This window comes from Somniosus microcephalus, chromosome 1, assembly GCF_052327205.1.
Source record: "Somniosus microcephalus isolate GS21.2 chromosome 1, FLI_Smic_1.0, whole genome shotgun sequence".
NCBI lineage: Eukaryota > Metazoa > Chordata > Chondrichthyes > Squaliformes > Somniosidae > Somniosus > Somniosus microcephalus.
In genome coordinates this window covers 385793627-385818285 of record NC_140987.1, presented here as the reverse complement: position 1 = coordinate 385818285, position 24659 = coordinate 385793627, and the positions used below count along the sequence as shown (strand labels likewise).

The following is a 24659-nucleotide window of genomic DNA, read 5'->3' as shown; positions in this document are numbered from 1 at the left end:
AGTGCAGCCCAGCCAAAAGGTCCAAAATTATTGTTGCCTGCCGTATATTATAACACCTTTTTCCTGCAAAGGGACCTTGGCATGGAGCGGGGAGGCGGGGGTTGAGAAGACAGGTAGTGTCAACCAGTGGCAGAAGATGACCTCAACCAAGAATGGGAAGACATAGTTGCGCAACCAGTCTCTCAGTAAGTGTCCGAAAGTGGGCTCTATTAGTTGATATATTTACATATGCACAGCAGGTATTTTCACATGTGCCCCATATCCTGGACAATCCCTTCACATGATGGATGATATAGTGGCCTTGGAAAAGGTTCAGAGGAGAGCTACAAGAATGATTCCTAGCTTAAAATAACTGTAGTTACTCAGATAGGCTTAAAGAGTCTATTTACTTTAGAGCAGCGTAGACTTAGAGGCAACCTGATAGAGGTATATAAAATAATGAAAGGGCTGAATTGTGTGCCTATATTGTGTACATATTCAATAGGAATAAAAAGATCACTGCAATTCGGTCTAACTACACACTCTCACTAATGATAGACCTTCCCCTTAATCACCAGAAACTCCACTGCTCCTTTGAAAATCACCGATTAATTGAACAAGCATTACCTTTCTCATGCATAAATTGTTTATCAATCATGTGCTTAAAAAAAATCCTCATAACATAAACAGCAAATTCGACTTTTTATATCATATATCAAGGAAGGAATCCATTATCAGTTCTGTGTCAAAAATTCTGTATTTTTGTCTTGTTTTGGCTTGGTGATTATCCTTTCAAATCCAGTCACAATATAAAGTCAGCTGCAGTTAATTTCCATGTTCACAACCTAAACTGATACAAATGTTTTAAGGTTTGTAACCTGTCTCCAAGGTTATAGGCTTCAGAGAGGAACCAGGCTACATAATTCAAACATAAACACTAGTGTTTGATTGGTTCAATTATGTATTTGACTGCCAGTTCTTTTTTGATTGGCCAGTTATTTAAATCGAGGGAGCTACAGCAACTATTTGAGGCATTTAAGTAAATTGAATTGTTCACATCAGAGAGAATTGGTTTGGAACCTGCGGGACGGGCTTCACTTGGCCAGTGCTGGGACTAGAGTCCTGGCGGATCATATAACTAGGGCTGTAGAGAGGGCTTTAAACTAACTAGTGGGGGGGAGGTTCCTAGAGAGCAAATAATAAAAATGACAACAGAGAAGGTCATAGACTTAGGTAGCAGTGGGGAAATTAAAAACCAGAGCGTGTCAGGAAGGGGCAGAAGGTATGGAGTAAAAGGTAAAGTAATAAAAAGGGCAAAAGCAGGAACTAAGTGTCACAAAACATCTTTGAAAGTTCTCTATCTGAATGCACGTAGCATTCGTAACAAAATAGACGAGTTAATGGCACAAATAACTACATATGGGTATGATCTTGTGGCCATTACAGAAACATGGCTGCAGGGTGACAATGCCTGGGAATTAAACATACCAGGTTATTTAACGATCAGGAAGGATAGGCAGGAAGGAAGGGGAGGTGGGGTGGCTATGTTAATAAAGGAAGGAATCACTGTAATACAGAGAAATGATATTGGGTCAAAAGATCTGGATAATGAAACAGTTTGGGTGGAGGTAAGGAATAATAAGGGGAAAAAAACACTAGTGGGCGTAGTATATAGGCCTCCGAACAGTGGCAACTCTGTTGGACTGAGTATCAATCAGGAAATAGTTGAGGCTTGTAATAAGGGAACATCTATAATTATGGGGGATTTTAACTATCATATTAATTGGACAAATCAAATTGGGCAGGGCTGCCTTGAGGATGAGTTCATTGAGTGTATTAGGGATGGGTTTCTTGAGCAGTATGTAACTGAACCGACCAGGGGGCAAGCAACCTTAGATCTGGTCCTGTGTAACGAGACGGGATTAATTAAAAATGTCCTAGTAAAGGATCCCCTTGGAATGAGTGACCATAACATGGTTGAATTCCATATTCAATTAGAGGGTGAGAAGGTTGGATCTCAAACAAGCGTGCTAAGCTTGAATAAAGGAAACTATGAAGGTATGAGAGCGGAATTGAGTAGAGTGGATTGGGAAAATAGATTAAAGGGTAAGACGATACATGATCAGTGGTGTACATTTAAGGAGTTATTTTACAACTTCCAAAAAATATATATTCCACTGAGAAGAAAAGGGTGTAAAAGAAAAGACAGCCATCCGTGGCTAAGTAAAGAAATTAAGGAAAGTATTCGACTAAAAACAAGGGCATATAAGGTAGCCAAATCTAGTGGGAGGATAGAGGATTGGGAAAACTTTAAAAGACAGCAAAAAGTAACAAAAAGATTGATTAAGAAAGGGTAGATAGATTATGAAAGTAAATTAGCAAAAAAAATAAAAACAGATAGTAAGAGTTTTTATAGTTATATAAAAAGAAAAAGGGTGGCTAAAGTAAATGTTGGTCCCTTAGAGGATGAGACCGGGAAATTAATGGTGGGAAATATGGAGATGGCAAAAACACTGAATGAATATTTTACATCAGTCTTTACAGTAGAAGACACTAAGAATATCCCAACACTGGAGAAACAGGGGGCTAAGGGGGGGAGGAGCTAAACACGATCAAAATCACTAAGGAAGTGGTACTCAGTAAAATAATGGGACTCAAGGCGGATAAATCACCTGGACCTGATGGCTTACATCCTAGGGTCTTGAGGGAAGTGGCGGTAGGGATTGTGGATGCATTGGTAATAATTTTCCAAAACTCCCTGGACTCGGCAAAGGTCCCGGCAGACTGGAAAACTGCTAATGTAACACCCTTATTTAAAAAGGGCAGTAGACAGAAGGCTGGAAACTATAGACCGGTTAGCCTAACATCTGTGGTAGGTAAAATTTTGGAGTCCATTATTAAGGAGACAGTAACAGGACATTTGGATAATCATAATTTAATAGGACAAAGTCAGCATGGTTTTATGAAGGGGAAGTCATGTTTGACAAATTTGCTGGAGTTCTTTGAGGAAGTAACGTATAGGGTGGATAAAGGGGAACCAGTGGACGTAGTGTATTTAGACTTCCAAAAGGCATTTGACAAGGTGCCACACAAAAGATTATTGCTTAAGATAAAAAATCACGGGATTGGGGGTAATATTCTGGCATGGATAGAGGATTGGCTATCTAACAGAAGGCAGAGAGTTGGGATAAATGGTTCATTCTCAGACTGGCAATCAGTAACTAGTGGTGTTCCGCAGGGGTCAGTGCTGGGTCCCCAACTCTTTACAATCTATATTAACGATTTGGAGGAGGGGACCAAGTGTAACATATCAAAGTTTGCAGATGATACTAAGATGGGAGGGAAAGTAGTGAGTGAGGAGGACATAAAAAACCTGCAAGGGGACATAGACAGGCTAAGTAAGTGGGCTGAGATTTGGCAGATGGAATACAATACTGGAAAGTGTGAGGTTATGCACTTTGGCAGGAAAAATCGTAGAGCAAGTTATTATCTTAATGGCAAGAAACTGGAAAGTACTGAAGTACAAAGGGATCTGGGGGTCCTGGTGCACGAAACTCAAAAGGTTAGTATGCAGGTGCAGCAAGCGATTAAGAAGGCCAATGGAATGTTGGCTTTCATTGCTAGGGGGATAGAATATAAAAATAGGGAGGTATTGCTTCAGTTGTACAAGGTATTGGTGAGACCGCACCTGGAATACTGCGTACAGTTTTGGTGTCCATACTTAAGAAAGGACATACTTGCTCTCGAGTCAGTACAAAGAAGGTTCACTCGGTTAATCCCGGGGATGAGGGGATGGACATATGAGGAGAGGTTGAGTAGATTGGGACTCTACTCATTGGAGTTCAGAAGAATGAGAGGCGATCTTATTGAAACATATAAGATTGTGAAGGGGTTGGATCGGGTGGATGCGGGGAAGATGTTCCCGATGATGGGTGAAACTAGAACTAGGGGGCATAGTCTTAGAATAAGGGGCTGCTCTTTCAAAACTGAGATGAGGAGGAACTACTTCACTCAGAGGGTGGTAGGTCCATGGAATATGCTGCCCCAAAAAGCTGTAGAAGCTACATCATTACATAAATTTAAGACAGAAATAGACAGTTTCCTAGAAGTAAAGGGAATTAAAGGTTACGGGGAGCGGGCAGGAATTTGGACATGAGTCTAGGTTCGGATCGGTCATGGCCCTGTGGGTAGCGGAGCGGGCCCAGGGGCCGTGTAGCCTGATCCTGCTCCTATTTCGTGTGTCTAATTCTGTTAGATTCAGGAGATGGTTCTGTGATAGTGGATTGGCGGTTAGGATCAGATCAGCCATGATCTTATTGAATGGCGGAGCAGGCTCGAGGGGCCGATTGGCCTACTCCTGCTCCTATTTCTTATGTTCTTATGTAGTTAGGCTACACCAATGTACCTTCCACAGTGGTAAGTAGAAGTGGTAACAAGAGACACAAATAATCCATGTGTTAGGGTTAATTTAAAATAAAATTGATTCAGTATAGAAATTGCAACTATTTGTCAGTTTCCTTTCAAAGAGCCAGATAGTATAGCTTCTGCAGTACATGTGTTATTGTTACAAATTTGGGTTTGCTATAGATACCTTCTCCTGTTCAGTGATGTTAATCGATCCTGTAATTGGATCCCATATCCGTTATATGCTGAAGTTGGCTTACACTGCCCAATATCTTTAACCCAAGGGATGTAACAGTGGCCCAGAAATTGGTGTTGGGGGCTTCCCGCGGGTGCAAGCCCCCGACCTACACTTACATAGCGCACCGACAGTTGAAGCCTGGCCCTGCGTGGATTTCCTGTCAGTGGCCCGGTTCAGCTCCCGGCGCACTGTGCTTGCGTGATCCAGCGGCGTAATTAGTTCGATGAGCCGGCTGGGATCACGTGAGCACTGGGCAACCAATCGGAGGTTGCAAAAGTTAATTCATGAGTTTGATAGTAAGAACTGTCAAACTCATGAAAACTCCGGGTGCCCAAAACAGTACTTAAACTTCAAATAAAAGTTTTTAAAAATCCCACTAATTAAGTGAACTATTAATAACTGTAAAAAACTAATTTAAACAATTATTCAAATTTTTGAAAAAAATAATTTTTTAACAAATCGGGTCTAAAAATACTTACCTTACTGTAAAGTCTTTAAAAATAATAAACCAGTGGAAAAAAAATTCTAACTTTAATTGATAGACCACTTACCTTTTAAAACTAAGTACTTACGTCTGCTTTTTTCTCGCATAAAAACTGGAGGCCTTATCGCACGGGCAACCCTGTAAAAAAAAAGGAATTTCAGCGCGCACACGCAGACTCCTGCGCGCACGCGTTTGACCTCTGAACCCCTTGGTTCAGAGGAAAGGAAATGCCGGTTTTCCGCGCATGCGCTGCGCATGCTGAAAACCGGCACTTCCATCGGGCCCACGCGTGAGTACACGGTGTTTACTCACGCGTTGGGACCCGAATTACTGGGGTATCATGTGTCCGGCTTGATATGTGAATGGGATATCATATCTTTGCATATGTTCCCACTTATGATTGGACTCACTTAATTCAATCAGTATAACTTGTTTTATCATAATACAAAATAATCAGCACACTACACTTTCCCATAATAGTAGATTGTCTTGCTGGATTAAACAAAATAACTTTAAACTACCATCCAGCATCTTAACCTGCTGAGTCTGGGGAAAGCTTGCCCTCACAGCTTTCTGTTTAAAATCCTAATTCACTGCAAGTGTCTCAGTCTCTTTTTTTTATTTCACTGTGTTCGCAACCTGAGGAGAAGGCAAAGGTCAGACAGCCGCTGCTATGTACCTGGGGCCAGGGACCTTCTACCATAGTGATTCTGATGAAAAGTACATCCGAAACATCATAACCTGTCTTTTCTCTATACCGATGCTGCTGTGCATCTCTAGCATTTTCCATTTTTATTTCAGAATTCCAGCATTTGCAGGTTTTTTTTTTAACCTTTTTATGGTAACTAACCGCAAACTTGGTACATCTTCCTGTTTAGCCTTGGCTTTCAAAAAGATGAGATAAAAATTGAATACATAAGTAAACCAAGATTTAATTAAGGCCGCATATGCATATATTTCAATGAAACATTCCAGATTCAGTCCTCAACAATTTAATAAAAATGCATTTTTACTTACTGAATAACCATAAATTAGTCATAGAGTCATAACGGCATAGGAGGCCGCCATTGGGCCCATCGAGTCCATGCCGGCTCTCTGTAGAGCAATCCAGTCAGTCCCATTACCCCGTTCTATCCCCGTAGCACTGCAAGTTTATTTCCCTCAAGTGCCTATCCAGTCTCCCCTTGAAAACATTGATTGTCTCCGCTTCCACCATTTCCGTCGGCAGCGAGGTCCAGGTCCTCCCCACTCGCTGCGTAAAAAAAGTTTTGCCTCACATCTCCCCTGTATCTCTTGTCCAAAACCTTAAATCTGTGTCCCCTAGTCCTTGTACCATCAACTAGTGGGAACAGCCTTTCCCCGTCTAGCCTATTCAAACATGTCAATTTTGTACACTGCTATCAAATCACCCCTCAACCTCCTTTGCTCTAATGAAAACAAATCCAGCTTCTCCAACCTGTCCTTGTAGCTAAGATCCCCCATCCCCAGAACCATTCTGGTAAATCTCCTCTGCACCCTCTCAAGTGCCTTCACATCCTTCCTAAAGTGTGGTGACCAGAACTGGATGCAATACTCCATTTGTGGCCTAACCAGTGCTTTATAAAGGTTCTGCATAACTTCTCTACTTTTGTACTCAATACCTCTATTTATGAAGCCCAAGATCCCATATGCTTTGTTAACCACTCTCTCAATATGTCCTGCCACCTTCAGGGACCTATGCACATTAACTCCCAGGTCCCTCTGTCCCTGCACACTCTTTAAAACTGTGCCATTAAGTGTATATTGCCTCTCCCTGTTCCTTCTGCCAAAATGCATCACCTCACACTTCTCTGTATTAAATTCCATCTGCCACTTGTCTGCCCATTCTGCTAGCCTTTCTTTGTCCTGTTGCAGTCGATTGGTATCATCCTCACTGTTTGCCACACCCCCAAGTTTGGTGTCATTGGCAAATTTAGAAATTCTACGCTGTATTCCAATATCCAGGTCATTTATATATATATATCAAAAAAAGCAGTGGCCCCAGCACTGACCCTTGGGGAACACCACTGTCTACCATCCTCCAGTCTGAAAAACAGCCATTTACCACAACTCGCTGTTTTCTGTCCTTATGCCAATTCCTTATCCAAGCTGCCACTGACCCAACTATTCTATGAGCCTCAATTTTGTTAACCAGCCTTCAATGTGGTACTTTGTCAAATGCCTTCTGAAAATCCATTACATTCCCTTCATCAAACCTACCTGTTACTTCATCAGAAAATTCAATTAGATTAGTCAAACACAATCTGCCTTTTACAAATCCATGTTGGCTCTCCTTAATTAGCTTAAACCTCTCCAAGTGCCTGTTAATTTTTTTCTTGATTATTGTTTCTAAAACTTTACCCACCACTGATGTTAAACTGTAGTTACTAGGATTGCCCTTACACCCTTTCTTGAACGATGGTGTCACATTTGCCACTTTCCAATCCTCAGGCACCTCCCCCATATCTAGGGAAGATTGGAAAATTATGGCAAGCCCTTCCGCTATCTCCTCCCCCAATTCCCTTAGAAATCTGGGATGCAAGCCATCTGGACCAGGTGACTTGTCCACTCTAAGCATACCCAGCCTTTCTAGTACATCCTGTCTATCAATTTTCACCCCTTCCATTGCTTCTACCTTTTCCACTTCTACCGATATTTTGTCAGCATCCACCTCCTTAGTAAACACCGATACAAAGTACTCATTGAATATTCTAGCCTTGCCCTGTGCCTCTAAGCATAGATCACCTTCTTTGTCCCTAATAGGCCCCACCCCGCCTCTTACTACCCGCTTAATGTTTACATGCCGGTAGAAGATTTTTGGATTCCCTTTTACGTTAACCGCCATTCTACTCTCATATTCTTTCTTGCCAATCTTATTTTCATCTTCACTTCCCCTCTCAACTTATTGTATTTGGTCTGGTTCTCCCTTGAAGAATTCACCTGACATTCATCATACACCCTCTTTTTTTGTTTCATATTCTTCTCTATCTCCCTCATCATCCAAGGAGCCCTTTCTTTGGTTCCCTTACCCTTCCCTCTTGTTGGAATGTACCTAGCCTGTACTTGGAACATCTCCTCCTTAAAGATCACCCATTTTTCCATTATAGTTTATCCTGTCAGTCTTTGGTTCCATTTTACTCTGGCTAGATCCTTTCGCATCCCATTGAAGTTAGCCCTATTCCAGTTTAGAAGTTCTCATAATATATTAGATGCTATACACCCCTGTTATAAAACAGTGTATCCTCCAGCTCACTGTGCACAATGCCATGGGAGATTTGCTAGTCTCGTAACACACACACATTTAGTGTAAGTCCATCATGCTCCAGTCACACTCCAGACATCATGGCCGGAATCATCATGAATAATCATCATGGCCAGACATCATGTTCCAACACCATCATCAAGTTTGCGGATGACACCACGGTAGTAGGCCAGATCACCAACAACGATGAGTCAGCCTACAGGGAGGAGGTCCAGCATCTCGTGAAGTGGTGCGCCGATAACAACCTGGCCCTGAACACCAAGAAAACAAAAGAAATCATCGTGGACTTCAGGAAGTCCAAAGGCGGAAGTCACACCCCCATCCACATCAATGGGGCTGTGGTAGAAAGGGTGGACAGCTTTAAGTTCCTCGGAGTCCACATTACGGAAGACCTCTCCTGGTCCCTCAACACCTCCTCTCTGGTGAAGAAGGCCCAGCAGCGCCTATATTTCCTAAGGAGGCTGAAGGGATGTAATCTGTCACCCCTGATCCTCTCTAACTTTTACCGCTGCACAATAGAGAGCATCCTGACGAACTGTATCACAGTATGGTATGGCAACTGTAGCTACTATGACCGGAAAGCCCTGCAGCGGGTAGTCAAAACTGCCCAACGCATTACCGGCACCCGGCTACCGACCATAGAGCACATATACCAGAAATGCTGTCTACGGAGGTCACGGTCCATCATCAAAGACCCTACCCACCCCAGCCACAGTCTGTTTGCCCTCCTGCCATCTGGGAAACGCTACAGATGCATTCGCACCCGTACGACCAGATTTAGGAACAGCTTCTTTCCCAGGGCTGTCATCCTACTGAACCCCACAAATAAACTCTAAAGCCTGCACATCTGCCAATGCACTTTATATGGTTATATTTATGTTAATATACTACAAGCCAAATGTATGTTGAATGGTTAAATGTCTTAATCCAAATGTACACTCTCGGAAGCCGCAAGCCTACATTTTGTTGTACTGCACTTGTGCACTAACAATGACAATAAAAGTTGATTTGATTTGATTTGAATTTTGCCGGCACTCAGAGTGCAGTTTTGGAGGCGGGTCCACTGTCAAAATCACAGATTGACAGCAGGTCAGTATCCCACTGTAAACCTGCCTCCTTCTCAGTTTCCCAAGTGTCGGGTCTGTCATCCCTGAACAGACCAAACACCAAGCAGCAGGTCAGCCAATTTAGATACTTAAGTACTTGTTAAAAGGTAGTTAAGCACCATTTTCCCATGTACTTACCATTTTACCAGCTTTTTTATGAGGTTCCCGGAGATCGGGTATCATGTCGTGTTCTCAATGACTCTACATTGCTGTGAATAGGTGACAGATGCAAAAGTGGTATAAAACCTACCATTTCACAGCTGTTCATTTCCCAATCTTAGAAGCTGGAGCCTTCATGATTTGGAACCCACTTTTGAGCTTTATGCAGTTTGGAAGTGTTTGAAGTAAACTCTCTATTCATTGTCACCTCCTCGGAGCAACCTCTCTCACCATTGACAGATCACTTCTGTCATCTCAACTTCAGCTACCATCTATTCCAGCAGCATTGGTACCCTTGAAAAAATCTCACCTTGGTCCTCAGACTCCCACCACGAACAGCCCCAATACCAACATCACTAGGCACACCAGCATCACCAACAACAAGACCAACTTGCTCCGCAATCACCTGATGCTACACAGGACACAGGGCATCAGAACCCAACCACATTGCTGCCCAGGAGGCCAGAGATGGCCTCACCATGGCCAGATTTACTTCATTTGATGCTGTACACCCTGGCTGCCACATGATGCGCCAGGTTAGCACCACCCCACACCAACACCATAAACATAGAAACATAGAAGATAGGAGCAGGAGTAGGCCATTCGGCCCTTCGTGCCTGCTCTGCCATTCAATGAGATCATGGCTGATCATCCAAATTCAGTACCCTACAAAGTCCAAGCCATTCCTTTCACACTCATTACCATTGCGGGGGTGGGGGGGGGGGGGAGGTGGAGGGGCTCTTATATCTCACCATTCACTGCAACTCACTAAGCCACTTCCAAAGGTGCATACAAATCTGTCCAAGAACGCAAAGTGTTGAAAATATAGATTTCAATGTTTGACAGCACATTATCAGAAACTTCACATGAACATTGGCTAAACCACCCAAGTGACTACCCTTGTGTGTTGTTAGTTGGTATGTTTGCAGTAGGATGAGGGTGAGTGTGAGGGGTGGCTAGTGAGATGGGGAAGTGATAATGTAGATAGAGAGGGATGGGTGGAGTTGCAAGGTAAGTTGGTGTGAGTAAGGATGTGCAGGAGTAGGGTAGGGAAGGCAGAGTGATGGGGATGTGACGAGTGGCACAGCAGGATGAGGTTCAGTGTGGCTTTGTACTAACGTTTCGTGATCTACTGAGATCATTGAAAGGTTTGCACACTACACCCAGGTCCTCCTGACGACATCCCTGCTTGTGCCCTCGTGTGCAATGTGCAACCAGGCTGCATTGGTCTCCTGAGGAGGGAGGAGTCTTCCTGCATGCTGTGACTCCCTCCATAAGCATATGGAAGGAGTCATGGGAGAGCCTGGGTACGGCCGTGCACCTTTGTGCAGTGCTTGCCAGTGTTTGCAGCACCTCAATGCTGTAGAACACTGACAACACAACTGTCAAAATTAAGTTGGACATGGCCCCTTTAAGGAAACCGGCTGATGACGCATCATCAAATGACATCATCAGACCCGCTTCCTTTTAATTGGCTGGGAAACGTGCTGGGTGGGCTTAACAAGCCCCATCAATGGAAAAATTTTCTCACAGCGGGATGAAACCGGGAGCGGGGTCGCTGTCCGGTACCTACCTCGACCGCACTTAGCCTGCCTCAGTATGCGAAATCGTGGCCCATATTCCAATGTGCTACACTGTGTTACAAAAGTTTTTTGAAAATTACAAACAAAAGCAATCACTTAATGGCAAGAGAAAATGCTGGAAAAACTCAGCAAGTCAGGCAACATCCGTGGAGAGAAATTTGAGTTGACGTTTCGGGTTTGAAGAAGGGTCAAACCCGAAACGTCAACTCAAATTTCTCTCCACGGATGTTGCCTGACTTGCTGAGTTTTTCCAGCATTTTCTGTTGTTATTTCGGATTTCCAACATCTGCAGTATTTTGCTATCCCACTTAATGGCAAGGTTCTCTTCACCTGCAGCCTGAAATTTACAGCACTTTCTAATCTGCAAAGTTCTCTGACTAACTTGTTGACTCAAAGGGACATAACTCCACCTTTACAGCAGAATAATACATTTTAGCTCTACATGGTATAACACTTCTTTCCTTATTAAACAGCATATGATCTAATTTTGCATGAGCAGCACCAAGGTTTGTTTGCTTGTATTTGAAATGTTTTTAGGTTTTGCAATGATTCACTAAATTTGTATTACTAACATTTCCCATCACATTGGTACAGTGGAGGGGGAACTTTACCAATCTTGGGATTAAGGCACATTATTGAAAGATTACTGAGAAATTTTTAGTTTGCGTTCAGCCATGCTGCACCTGACCAGAAGTTAAATAGTTGTCCCCTTCCCACCGATGACATCCCTGATAAGCACAAACATGCATCGTAAAAGTACATTTTAAAAAGTTACATTTCTGCTTCGAAATAAAGTTTGTAGCTGAAAAAAATGGTCTATATGTTCCTAATGAAAGACTTAAAACAGAACAGGAATCCTGATGCACAGCATCTTGAAAACATTATTAAGTATACCTGTTCCACAGTTAGGTTGATGTTGTGCAAGGCTTTCTGGAGTTTGGGTTTTGGAGATGATAAGTTAGCATGTATGTTGTCACGGGTAAATTGCATTTTAGTGCCAAGTAACAGATGATCATTTTGTTCAGCAAGTGAGTTTTCTGGGTCAGCTTCAATATACAGATTCAGCTTTTTCTTGCTCAGCACTTTCTCCTTCCTTTCTTTCACCTTCTTCATTTCATCCTTGTTTACGTTTGATTGCCTCTCTAAGGAGCAGGTACTGCTGCTTTCCCATGCCAAGCTAGCGTCACAAAACTCTATGGCAATATGTGGACAATCGGGCTGTTTCCTTACAACTTCTAGTTCTTCCATTAAAAGCAAATGCTGAAGAGATGAGAAGAGGAGACAAATTGTGATCAAAGCAATGCACAATGTTCCTAAAATATTGTTAAAATACTGAGTTTAGTACTTGTGGAACATCCAAAAATTCAAGGTGGGAAGGAATTTCTTCCCTCTGATTTAGACTTCCAAAAAGTGAAAGTAGGACATTATACAAATGCAAGCTGTTGTTGTTGATTAACAGCTATTTAATAGTTGATTGGCCTCGATCATGAGGTGGATGAAAAGTGGCCAAATTCAATTCATTTGGGACTCTTTAAAGTCAGCACCTCGCATCTCTCCCAACAAAAAGAACCTTACATTTTATGTACGTATTTGGCAATATCAGCCATTTTCATTGCATTTACAGGTTTTTTTTTTCAAATTCAATCATGGGCTTTTGCTCATTGTTTTCTCCTAACTTTTCCTTCTTGAAGGCTTTGCTCTTGAAAGTTCTTATATTAACATCCAAAATATTTGACACTGACTTCAGGTACAGCGTTCTCAGTGAGAAACTATACTGGAAATCAATGGAAATAAAAATTGGGAGAAATGTAAAATGGGCTGCCGACTTGCTATCTCCCATGCTAACAAAGCATTGAGATTTAGTTCTAGGGGTATAGAATTCAAAAGCAATGAAGTTATGTTAAACTTATATAAGACCCTGGTCAAGCCACACTTTGAGTAGCACAGTTCTGGTACCCATACTATAATTAACAACTATTTAATAGTTGATTGGCCTCGATCATGAGGTGCTATCAGGAATAATATGAACCCTCAATGAACCCTCCTACACTAGGGTATGGTCCCCATACTATAAAAAAGGACAGAGAAGCACTGGAGAAAGTGCAAAAAATATTTACAAGGGTGGTACCAGAACTGAGAGATTATAGCTATCGGGAAAAATTGAACAGGTCGAGGTTTTTTTTCTTTAGAAAAGAGGAGATTTCGAGGTGACCTGATAGAGGTTTTTAAAATTATGAATGGATTGGACAGGGTAGATGTGGAGAGAATGTTTCCACTTATAGGAGAATCCAAAACTAGGGGCCATAAATAAAAGATAGTTACTAATAAATCCAATAGTGAAATAAGGAGAAATTTCTTTACTCAGAGCAGAACTCGCTACCACAGGAAGTGGTTGAGGAAAATAGCTTAGTTGCTTTCAAAAGGAAACTAGATGAGTACATGAGAGAAAAGGGAATAGAAAGATATGCTGAAAGGCTGAGATGAGGCAGATGGAATGGGAGGAGACTCGTGTGGAGTATAAACACTAGCAGAGGTGACTTGGGCCAAATGGCCTGTATATTCTATGTAATTTTACACTACTGCACAAAGTCAAGACCTACCCCAATGAGTGGGCCATTCTATTTCTGGTGTCTACCATACCCTAGTGTAGGAAGGTTAATTGTTTGCTTGATGGCATAATATCTCATATTTAAAGCCTAATGCTAATTTTCAGTTCATTGGGAATGCAGGCTTGCATATCAAGACTAATTTTTGTGTGTAAGTGTTGGGGAAAATCCCAATTGTAACAAATACCACGGTGGAATTTTCTATTAAAAAAACTCAAATGCAACCTGTATGTAGCAGATTAACACTATTACACACAGGAATAAGAGTCAATTAACAACCTGCAGTAGTAGTTCTTATTATAGTATTAACATCCAAAATATTTGACACTGACTTCAGGTACAGCGTTCTCAGCGAGAAGCTATACTTGAATCAATGGAAATAAAAATTGATTCCCTGATTGTAATATTTAAGACTGTGATAACTCTGTTGTTTAATAAGCAAAGTCTCTGATCCTTTCAAACTTCCTATTAAGGAGGAATTTTGGTGATCGGCAATTTTCTTCCTTGGAAAGACAAGTCAAACTTTGCTGGATTTTAAACTGTATGTTGTGGGCAAATTTACTCACTCAGATACAAAATTATTCTGTGAACAGCCAAGCTGACCCATTTTTACACAGCAGAGAGTGACCTAGTCGTGTGTATCACGTGACCACATCAATCTTCAGCTCCTGAATTTTCAACAAAATGGCCTTCGGAACCGGCTTTCAACCAATAAAAGCTTTATTTGTTAGAACAGTGTTTTCCAATAGAAATTGCTGACTAGCCATGGCTGTGGCTACATCAACACCATTTTAGCCACATGCATTAATTTTTGTAGAAACCACCTTACATACACTCTCACAATACAGGTAAACATACTTCACATGTGCATATTTACTTAACAAGCATCTACTAACCATTCAGTAATCAAGGAAGTAAAGCACTCACAACGATCAAAAAACACTCACACACTCTGCTTTTATCTTATTATTTACCAACAAATGCATAAAAAGGCAAATAAATAAAGCACAGAAACTTTATTCAACTTTAAACTAGAATCTGTCCAGGGGATCTGTGGGAGTCAGAGCTGGAGGATTTACTAAAAAAAAGTCAGTAAATTAAGTAAACTCACTATCACTCAGTGGAAAGCAGAGAACTAATAATAGTTGTGGCAATGTAACAGTGATTCAAACAAACACAACATGTACTATTTTGTAGGAAAGTAAATTGAATAACAGTGGGGAAAAAACTATTAAATTGCTAATTTATTACTGTGATACTGTGGCGGAGCCACTAAGGGACTCCGATCAAATGTATATAATTCCCTTTAACAATATGTTAGCTGCAGCCTGAGTCTGTATCTTTGTATATACTGTTTGCATGTACAGAGCGCGGTCCCTTTAAGAGCGCGGGCAAACGCGATGACGTCACGCCGTTCATCACGTGATCCCCCACCGGCGGGAAAAACGTGATGACGTCATGACGCCAGCCACGGGACCGCCCAAGCAGTCCTCGTGGAGCATCTGAACTGACTAGACCGTATTCGTAGTTCTATTGCAACTGTTTGTTCAACTCAATTAGTTTTACATTAAACATCGTTTGTTTGATCGCCTGAGTCGACCTCAGTCTCTTGATAGGAACTAGACATTCCTACATTGGTGACCCCGACTTTTGCGAACGGTTTTCGCAGAAGGAACGAAGCATGGAAACAAGCGCCGTTGCATTGAAGCTGCCGCAATTCTGGGAGCAACAAGCGACCGCGTGGTTCATCCACATCGAAGCCCAGTTCGCATTACGGAACATCGTTGCGGATCAGACCCGATATTTTTACGTGGTCTCCGCACTCGACAGCTCCACCGCGTCGCGGATCGTCAGCCTGCTTGAGAACCCCCCGGACGACCGCAAGTACGAAACAATCAAGGTGCGGTTGTTACAGGTCTTCGGGCTCACGAAGTCGGAGCGCGCCCGCCGACTGCTCGCTATGCCCGGCCTCGCGGACTCCAAGCCGTCTGAGCTCATGAGCCAAATGCTCACACTCCTTGGCTCCAAACCGGAATGCTTCCTCTTTAGGGAGCTCTTCCTCAGTCAGTTACCGGAACAAGTACAAGCTGCCCTGGCCAGGTCCGAAGTCACAGACTGCGCAGCGCTTGCTGCCGAAGCAGACAAGATTTTCACGGTGACGCAGCAGTACTGCGCTGCCACGAGGTGCCCATCCCCCACAGACACCACCTCAGCTCCTCAACCTTCGGGGCTGTGCTCCTACCACGTACGGTTTGGCGCGAAAGCCAGATGTTGCCGCCCTCCCTGCAGCTTCTCTCCCAAAAAAACCCAACTGCAACCCCGGAAAAAGAAGAACGGGTCTGACGGGTGCCCCGCGACTGCAATGGCAATCGGAAATTCTGGCAAGCTATTGTTCATCACCGATTCCATCTCTGGTCGGCGATTCCTATGCAACACCAGCGCACAGTGCAGCATTATACCCGTGTCCGCTATTGATATTCAAGCTGGGAGGCAGGGCCTCTCACTCAAAGCGGCTAATGGCGGAGCTATCTGGACCTTCGGCAAACGGCGGGTCCAGGTGTGCTTCGGCGGCCAGCGATTTGTTTGGGAATTTGTTACGGCCAGGGTTTCACAAGCCATCCTCAGTGCGGATTTACTGTGCGCCAACGGCCTTCTGGTCGATGTGAGGAACCGGCGGCTGATCAACGCGGCCACGTTTCACTCCATTCCTTGCCACTGTGGTACCACCATGTCGCGCATAGTCTCCTGCGCTTTCCCAACTCCGGATGAGTTCGCTCGCCTGCTCGGTGAATTTCCAGACCTGACCAGACCTACGTTCTCCTCTACGGCCACGAAGCATGGTGTGGAACACCACATCACTACCACCGGCCCCCCGGTCCACGCGCGGGCCCGGCGCCTCGAACCCGGCAAGCTGGCGGTCGCGAAGGCGGAGTTCGCTACGATGGAACGCCTGGGGATTATTCGCCGGTCCAATAGTCCCTGGTCTTCGCCTCTCCACATAGTTCCGAAACCTGGCAGCGGATGGCGGCCATGCGGCGACTATTGGCGACTTAATGACGCTACCACTCCTGATCGATACCCGATCCCCCACATTCAGGATTTCTCTGCTCATTTGGCTGGGAACACCGTGTTTTCCAAGGCGGATCTGGTCCGAGGCTACCACCAGGTCCTGGTACACCCGCAGGACGTGCAGAAGACCGCAGTCATCACCCCATTCGGCCTTCTTGAATTTTTGAGGATGCCTTTTGGGTTGAAGAACGCTGCCCAGGCCTTCCAGCGCCTCATGGACTCCGTGCTGTGGGGCCTAAAGTTCCTTTTCGTCTATTTAGATGACATCCTCGTGGCCAGTCGAAATAAGAAGGAACACATCGTGCACTTACGCACCCTCTTTCGTCGCCTCAGCCAACACGGCCTGATTCTCAACCCGGCCAAGTGTCAGTTTGGTCTGCCCCACATTGATTTCCTGGGACATCGCATCACATCGGAGGGAGCGGTGCCTTTGCAAGCAAAGGTAGAGGCGGTGACATCCTTTCCGCGCCCGCAGACCATCAAGGCCCTGCAGGAGTTCCTCGGGACCACCGCTTCGTGCCTAAGGCAGCTCTGCTCATGCAGCCCCTGTACGAGGCCCTCAAGGGCAAGTCTGGCAAGGATCCAGTAAGCTGGACGGTTGACATGGACCGGGCGTTCGTTGACACAAAAGGCACCCTTGCCAACGCGAACATGCTGACGCACACGCTGCCAGGTGCCACCATTGCCCTCACCACCGTGTCAGACTACACCATCGGCGCAGTGCAGGAACAGTGGGTAAATGGAACGTGGCAACCGCTGGCGTTCTTCAGCCGTCAACTACGGCGAAACGAGCGGAAGTACTGTACCTTCGACCGGGAGTTGCTAGCTCTTTTTCTGGCCATCCACCATTTCCGGTTCTTGCTGGAAGGATGTTCTTTCACTGCTTCTGTAGACCATAAGCCACTAACGTTCGCTATGGCCAAGACTGCCGAACCGTGGTCAGCCCGACAACAACGTCAGTTAATGTTTATCTCTGAATTCACTACTGATATTCAGCACGTGGCCGGTAAAGACAACCTGGTGGCGGATTGCCTCTCCCGCGCGACCGTTCAGGCAGTCCAGCTCGGCATCGACTATGCCCTCATGGCTGCGGATCAAGCCTCGGATCCAGAAGTGCAAGCTTACCGAACCAGCCCCTCTAGCCTCCAAGCGGCCGATGTCAAATTCCACGCCGCAGGCACCACGCTACTTTGTGACGTCTCCGTAGGAGATCCTCGCCCTATCGTGCTGGTCGCCTGGCGCTGAAAAGTGTTTGACGCCATACACGGGTTGTCACACCCTGGCATGAAGGCCTCGCAAAGGCTGATGTCATCCAAGTTCGTTTGGCGGGGCATGCATATGGATGTCCGCGACTGGGCCAACACCTGCGTGGTCTGCCAAGAGGCCAAGGTGCAACGTCACATCAAAGCTCCATTGGCCACCTTCGCTGTTGCGGAGCGACGGTTCGATCACGCGAATGTGGACCTGGTGGGGCCACTTCCACCTTCTCATGGGTTTACACATATCCTTACGATGGTAGACCACACCACTAGATGGCCAGAGGCAGTTCCCTTGTCATCCACCACTTCGGCAGACGTAGCCAGGGCATTCATCTCCTCTTGGGTCGCCCGTTTCGGGGTACCGGCGGACATCTCTTCTGATCATGGACCGCAATTTTCCTCTGAGCTCTGGAACGCAGTGGCTCAGGGGCTCGGCATCAAGCTACATCGCACCACAGCCTACCATCCACAGGCGAACGGCCTGTGCGAGCAGTTTCACAGGTCACGCAAAGCCGCACTGAGGGCCAGCCTCCAAGGCGCTGGATGGGTGAACAGTCTACCATGGGTCCTGTTGGGTCTTCGCACGGCACCCAAGAAAGATCTTCGCTCATCCTCGGCAGAGCTCGTCTATGGCCAGCCGCTACACATACCAGGGGATTTCCTTCCGACTCCAACAGAGCCATGGTCCGCATCCAATCAACTCATCAGCCACCAGGAGGCCGCCAGGTGTTTTGCACCAGTACCAATGTCGCATCACGGCTTTCAGAGCTCCCACGTCTCAGCAGAGCTGAAGAACGCCGAATATGTGTTCATCCGCCACGACGCTCATCGGGATCCGCTCAAGGCCCCTTACACTGGTCCTTTCCGCGTGCTGGAGCCGGGAGACAAAACTTTCTCGGTGGATATCAGAGGTAAACCGGACCACATTTCGGTTGACCGGTTGAAGCCGGCACACTTGGACCTTGACCGCCCGATCGAGACCGCACAGCCACCAAAACGTGGCCGACCGCCCACAGTCGCCGTGCCAGATCAAGCGCAACCGCCCGCCAGCCCACCCGCCGTCCAGCAGCTTCCACTCCAAGTGTACAGAAGTCGCTCTGACAGGCTTGTCAGGCCTCCTCGCCATTTCACTTTTTCTGTTAAAGACAATTCTGGGGGGGCGCATGTGGCGGAGCCACTAAGGGACTCCGATCAAATGTATATAATTCCCTTTAACAATATGTTAGCTACAGTACAGCCTGACTCTGTATCTTTGTATATACTGTTTGCATGTACAGAGCGCGGTCCCTTTAAGAGTGCGGGCAAACACGATGACGTCACGCCGTTCACCACGTGATCCCCCACCGGCGGGAAAAACGTGATAACGTCATGACGCCAGCCAAGGGACCGCCCAAGCAGCCCTCGTGGAGCATCTGAACTGACTAGACCGTATTCGTAGTTCTCTTGCAACTGTTTGTTCAACTCAATTAGTTTTACATTAAACATCGTTTGTTTGATCGCCTGAGTCGACCTCAGTCTCTTGATAGGAACTAGACATTTCTACAATACAATCATTTCTCCTTTCTCAGCTAATGACAAATGTCACGATGCAATGACGCCTCAATTATCCACCAATTCCCATTATCTATCAAGCAGGTTCCTGTCATTATGGCAGGTAATGGAAGTTGTACTGTATATGTTTGTGACAGCGTGCAAGCAAAAGTTTACAAAACCAGCCAAGGAGACAGTCTTTTTCTAGGACCGGCCTACGGTCTATAGGTTAACAACTTAAATAGAATGCAATTAAAATATTCAATAAAATATTCAGCTGTAATCAATAAATAACATTTTACTAGCTTAGCATCTGCTTAAATGCTTCAGGAATCTTGTACACACTTCAAAATTTGTGTGGTAAATTAATATTTCATTGTAACTCGAAAGCTATACCTTAAATCTGCCCACAGCAACAGATGCCTCAGACAGGGCTTTTACAGATATGGGTGTGATCTTCAGGGCAAAGGTCATTGCATTAAAGACTGCAACAATTGTAAATGCCTACAGGGATAAAAGAAAACAAAATTAGAATTTGTAATAAAACAGAAAATGCTGGAAGCATGCAGTAGGTTAGTCAGCATCTGAAACAGCAAAACAAGTTGACATTTCAGACGAAATATTTCATTAGAATGATTAGAATCAGTGCAGGTTAAACATCCAGCATTCTTTTTGCTGATACATCTACTGCAAGTTTAGTTCCAAGATGAACACATGGTGGATCTTTAATAAATCACATATCTGGTCCAGTTACCCATATTCAAAAAGAACAAAATGTTCAGAATGACTCGTGGGATGGTAGTCTGGCAGGGCTGGGCACTGTGAAAAGTCAGGATGCTGCTTTACACTTGTGACAGAGAAGGAGTAACAAGCAAAGCAATAGCCTGTATGAACCTTTCTCTCACACCATGTCATTGCAGATCAACGTTGAGAGAGTACTGAGAGAATGTAGCTTCTCTGTTCTCTTGGTTGGGAATTATATATTAGATTGTGACTGTAAATTAATTACAATTTTGGATGCAATTTGAGCATTGTGGTCATGGCAACCATCTTTTGGATGACTTTGAGTGTTTCCACAAAACTATGAACTTTCTTGAGGTCCTGGCTAAGGATACAATGCCACACTCAAATAAAAAGAAAAGTCTCGGTCTAGTTGTAGGTTAACCAATTATAGCCCACATTAAATAGACCAGAGCCGTAACAGTGGAGCTGAAGAAGCTGCCATGTTACTACATTCCTGTGATTGTGCTTACCTGAGCTGCAGTGAGATCATATCCCATTACCATGTGCAGTGTGAATGTGCAGCTACTGGATACTACTACCACAATTGGAGCAACTCCAACTGTGATGCTCTGCATATAGCCTGCTTTCTCCAGAAAATGTCTCTCTCTGCTTCTGATCACTGCAACAAAATATGAAGATAATCAAGCATGTTTTCCAAGGTGATCCAGAAAAATTGTTCACTTGGGGAGGGGTTCAAATACCAAAGGACAGAAGTTAATAATTATGAAGTTAGGACTAAGAAGGGAAGTCATGTGGAACTTTAAAAAAAAAAGTACGATAGACTTCTGGAATAAGGTAACTGGAGTATTAATTGGTTCAATATGCAATTAGACACATTTCTGGAGGGATATGGTGGAAGGTAAATAGAGTAGAGATCCCCAAAAAGGGACAGATTTGTTGAACCATATTGCCTTTTCTTGTTCCTAAAACTTCTGAAGTTCCATCAGGCTTCATGAGTTTTCTCTATAATCCATTTTAATGACATTTATACTCAGATTGGCTAAAATTCAGTTGCTATGGACAGCTATTTAAAATATGTTTGCAGTCGCATTTTCTTTAGCATCAGTGATCCTTTCAATGTAAAAAAAAATGTCTGGGATCATGGCTCACAACTCAAAATACTGGTAGTTCTTTCTGTTTCGCCTCAGCATAGGTGAGACTCAGGGGCACTGATAAGAACCTCCAATTTTATGGAATAGATAAGTAGAAAAGACTGGAATGTCCACTGTCAAGAAGCCAGATACAATTATTTTTTCCCCATCACAGAATTAGCTTTGTCTACCAAATCGCATGTGCTGCAGGCATTCTGCATACTCAGCGATTCTGGCTGCCTTCCATATATGACAGCCCTCAGGCACCCTGTCTGTCTTCCATGTCTGTCTGCCTGCCTGCCTTTTTACCTTGACTTGTCTCAGAACAAAATAAACTATTTTCAAATCTCACTTAATTTTCTGCAAAAAAATTAATTAATTAGTTTGAAGATGTGTCTCTCAGATTTTTAATTGAAACTATAAATCATCTCCTAGCTATGTCATATAGTCGTAGGTCATTGGCTCATCCATATGAGGAATTACTGCTATCAACCATGTTATCGCATTTTACAACCAAAGTCCAGACATATCACTGACAGCTGGAAAGAATTAATCATGGCAAGTTCATTTTTTTCTGTGAAAACTGAAAGCAGTGATCAAACCATCTTAGTTCATTCTCATGTATGTTTTAGCAACCAAATATGAAATGGGATTGGGAGAGCTCTTGGAGTGGATCAGAAGCCCACCCTTCTCTACAATATAGTGGAGATTTAAACTAGGGGAAAGGGAGAAAATGTAAATAAAGATACAAAAAGGAAACTACAATAATAGTTATGTTAATTATTATACCAATGAAGGCCCCTGTACTAGCAGATCCAGCACATGTTCTGCAAGGTCAGACATTTCCACTTCTAAATAAGTCAATCTTGTTAAAGCTGAATACCAGAAATAAAAAATCATATACAGAATACAGTATCCCTAATGTGCACGGTAATGTAGTGGTTAGTTACGGGATTTAGTAATCCAGAGACCTGGAATAACAATCCAGAGAACAAGAGTTCAAATCCCACTATGGCAGTTTGAGAATTTGGATTCAAAAACCTGGTATTAAAAGTTCGTATCAGTAAAAGTGATAATGGATTATTGTAAAAAAAAACTCAACTGGTTCACTTTAGGGAAGAAAACCTGCCGTCCTTACCCGGTCTGGCCTATATGTGACTCCAGTCCCACGCCAACATGGTTGACTTGTAACTGCCCTCTGAAGTGGCTCAACATGCCACTCAGTTGTATCAAACCACCACCTTCTCAAGGCAAATAGGGATGGGCAAAAAATGCCAGCCTTGCCAGCAACACCCGCATCCTGAGAATTATTATTTTTTAAACCATTTGTTCTCACAGTAAACTTACAGTGAACTTTCTCGGCAAACAATTTTTCCCAGGTGTACATCTTGATGAACCTGATGCAGTTTAGAATCTCATTCATCAGTCGCACACGTCTGTCTGTGATTGTAATGCATTGCTTCCTGAAGTAAGTTGTCAGCCTGGACATAAACATCTGGGAAAAAGGAACATTGTCTGTCAAAGTTAAATCTGGAAGTGAGCTAAGGTGGTAAATCCATAAGGAAGTAAATCACCATTAGTATCTTTTTTCCAAGCTTGTGTTCTCAGCACACGCATTCTTAACACTATCAACTGAGATTGCTACCACAACAGCCTCAGCTGATAAAGATGGCAACCAGACATGTAGCCTCATGTAATGCTGATGGCAATACATTTGCTTAGAACACAGAGATAATAGTGATTAATAGCACCAGTACTGAAAAGGTTAATCCTTGAACAACATTTGATAAACAAATCACAACTCACTTGCAACAAAAACAGAAAATGCTGGTAAATACACAACAGGTCAGTCAGTATCTAGGGCCAGAAGAGACAAATTAATGTTCAGGCTTCTTCAGAACTGAAAAATTAAAAATGAACAAGTATTTTAATAAAATCAGAACAAAGGGGCGTGGAGGGAAACGAAAACAAACAGAGAGAGGAAGCATCAGTGGAATGGCTGTAACCTGCCTAAAAGAAAAACAGGTGGTGGTTAGATAACTGAAATGATCTTTACAGCAGGCAATGGAAAGAAGCTTGAAAGAAATTAAAGACATCATAGGAACAAAGAACATGTGACTGGCTAAGGCAGTGAGAGGCTTGGTTTTAGCCTGCTGTTTTTCTCTTTTCGTGGTAGTGGACCACGCAATGTTTTGCCTGCATTTCCGGTTTTAATTTCACATCTGATCTGCAGGCTTCCTGTGTTTTCAATATCTACATATTATCCCTTCTTCCTTGGGTTGCAGTTCATAGCTTTAGCTATTCACATGTTTTTTGATTCCCTGATGTCTTTACATCAGGAAATGGAAATAACCATTAAAGAACATCGCCGTCATCTAACAGTCTACTGTTTTTCTTTTCAGTAGATAACAGTTAATTTCATCAATATTTCTCTGTGTTTGGTTTTTTCTCTCCCCTTCCCTCTGTGCTGATTCTATTAAAATGCTTATTCATCTTTCATTGTTCACGTCTGAAAAATGAAAGATGACTGACCTGTGTGTTTCTAATATTTCTGACTTTATTTTAGATTTCTAGCATTTGCAGCTTTTTGGCTTTTGGTTTGCATTTCTCACTTGCAGTCCACTTCTACCCTGGATACCACTGAACTGGTTTCTGTTTGTAAAAACCTTATAACACAGCCCATTTTAATATCTACTAGCAGAGCACCTGTGGTGTTGACCACAGTAAATTAGAGGATTAGCTGTTTTATAAGGACAGGAGGATTACACCATGTAAAATGGAATCACAGAATCACAGAATCACAGAAACCCCACAGTGCAGATAGAGGCCATTTCGGCCCATCGAGCCTGCACCGACACATATCCCACCCGATCCCCGTAACCCCTACACCAACACATATCCCACCCTATCCCCGTAACCCCACGTATTTAATCCCCCTAACACTAAGGGTCAATTTATCATAGCCAATCAATCTAACCCGCACATCTTTGGACTGTGGGAGGAAACCGGAGCACCCGGAGGAAACCCACGCAAACACGGGGAGAATGTACAAACTCCACACAGACATGTATTATTCTGGTGCAAAGGT

The 24659-nt window shown here is 43.8% G+C and overlaps 1 protein-coding gene across 1 annotated transcript in view; it reads right to left on the bottom strand.

Annotated features, from left to right (window-relative positions):
• Nucleotides 1-24659, bottom strand: part of LOC147125073 (ATP-binding cassette sub-family C member 5-like) — a 243980-nt gene that overhangs the window by 116313 nt on the left and 103008 nt on the right. Inside the window, exons 7-10 of the mRNA XM_085997000.1 lie at nt 22919-23066; nt 20951-21099; nt 20094-20201; nt 12128-12493 (exon numbers count right to left, since the gene is read on the bottom strand). Of these exons, the coding sequence (XP_085853126.1) occupies nt 12128-12493; nt 20094-20201; nt 20951-21099; nt 22919-23066 (771 nt within the window). The remainder of the gene's footprint in view (nt 1-12127; nt 12494-20093; nt 20202-20950; nt 21100-22918; nt 23067-24659) is intronic.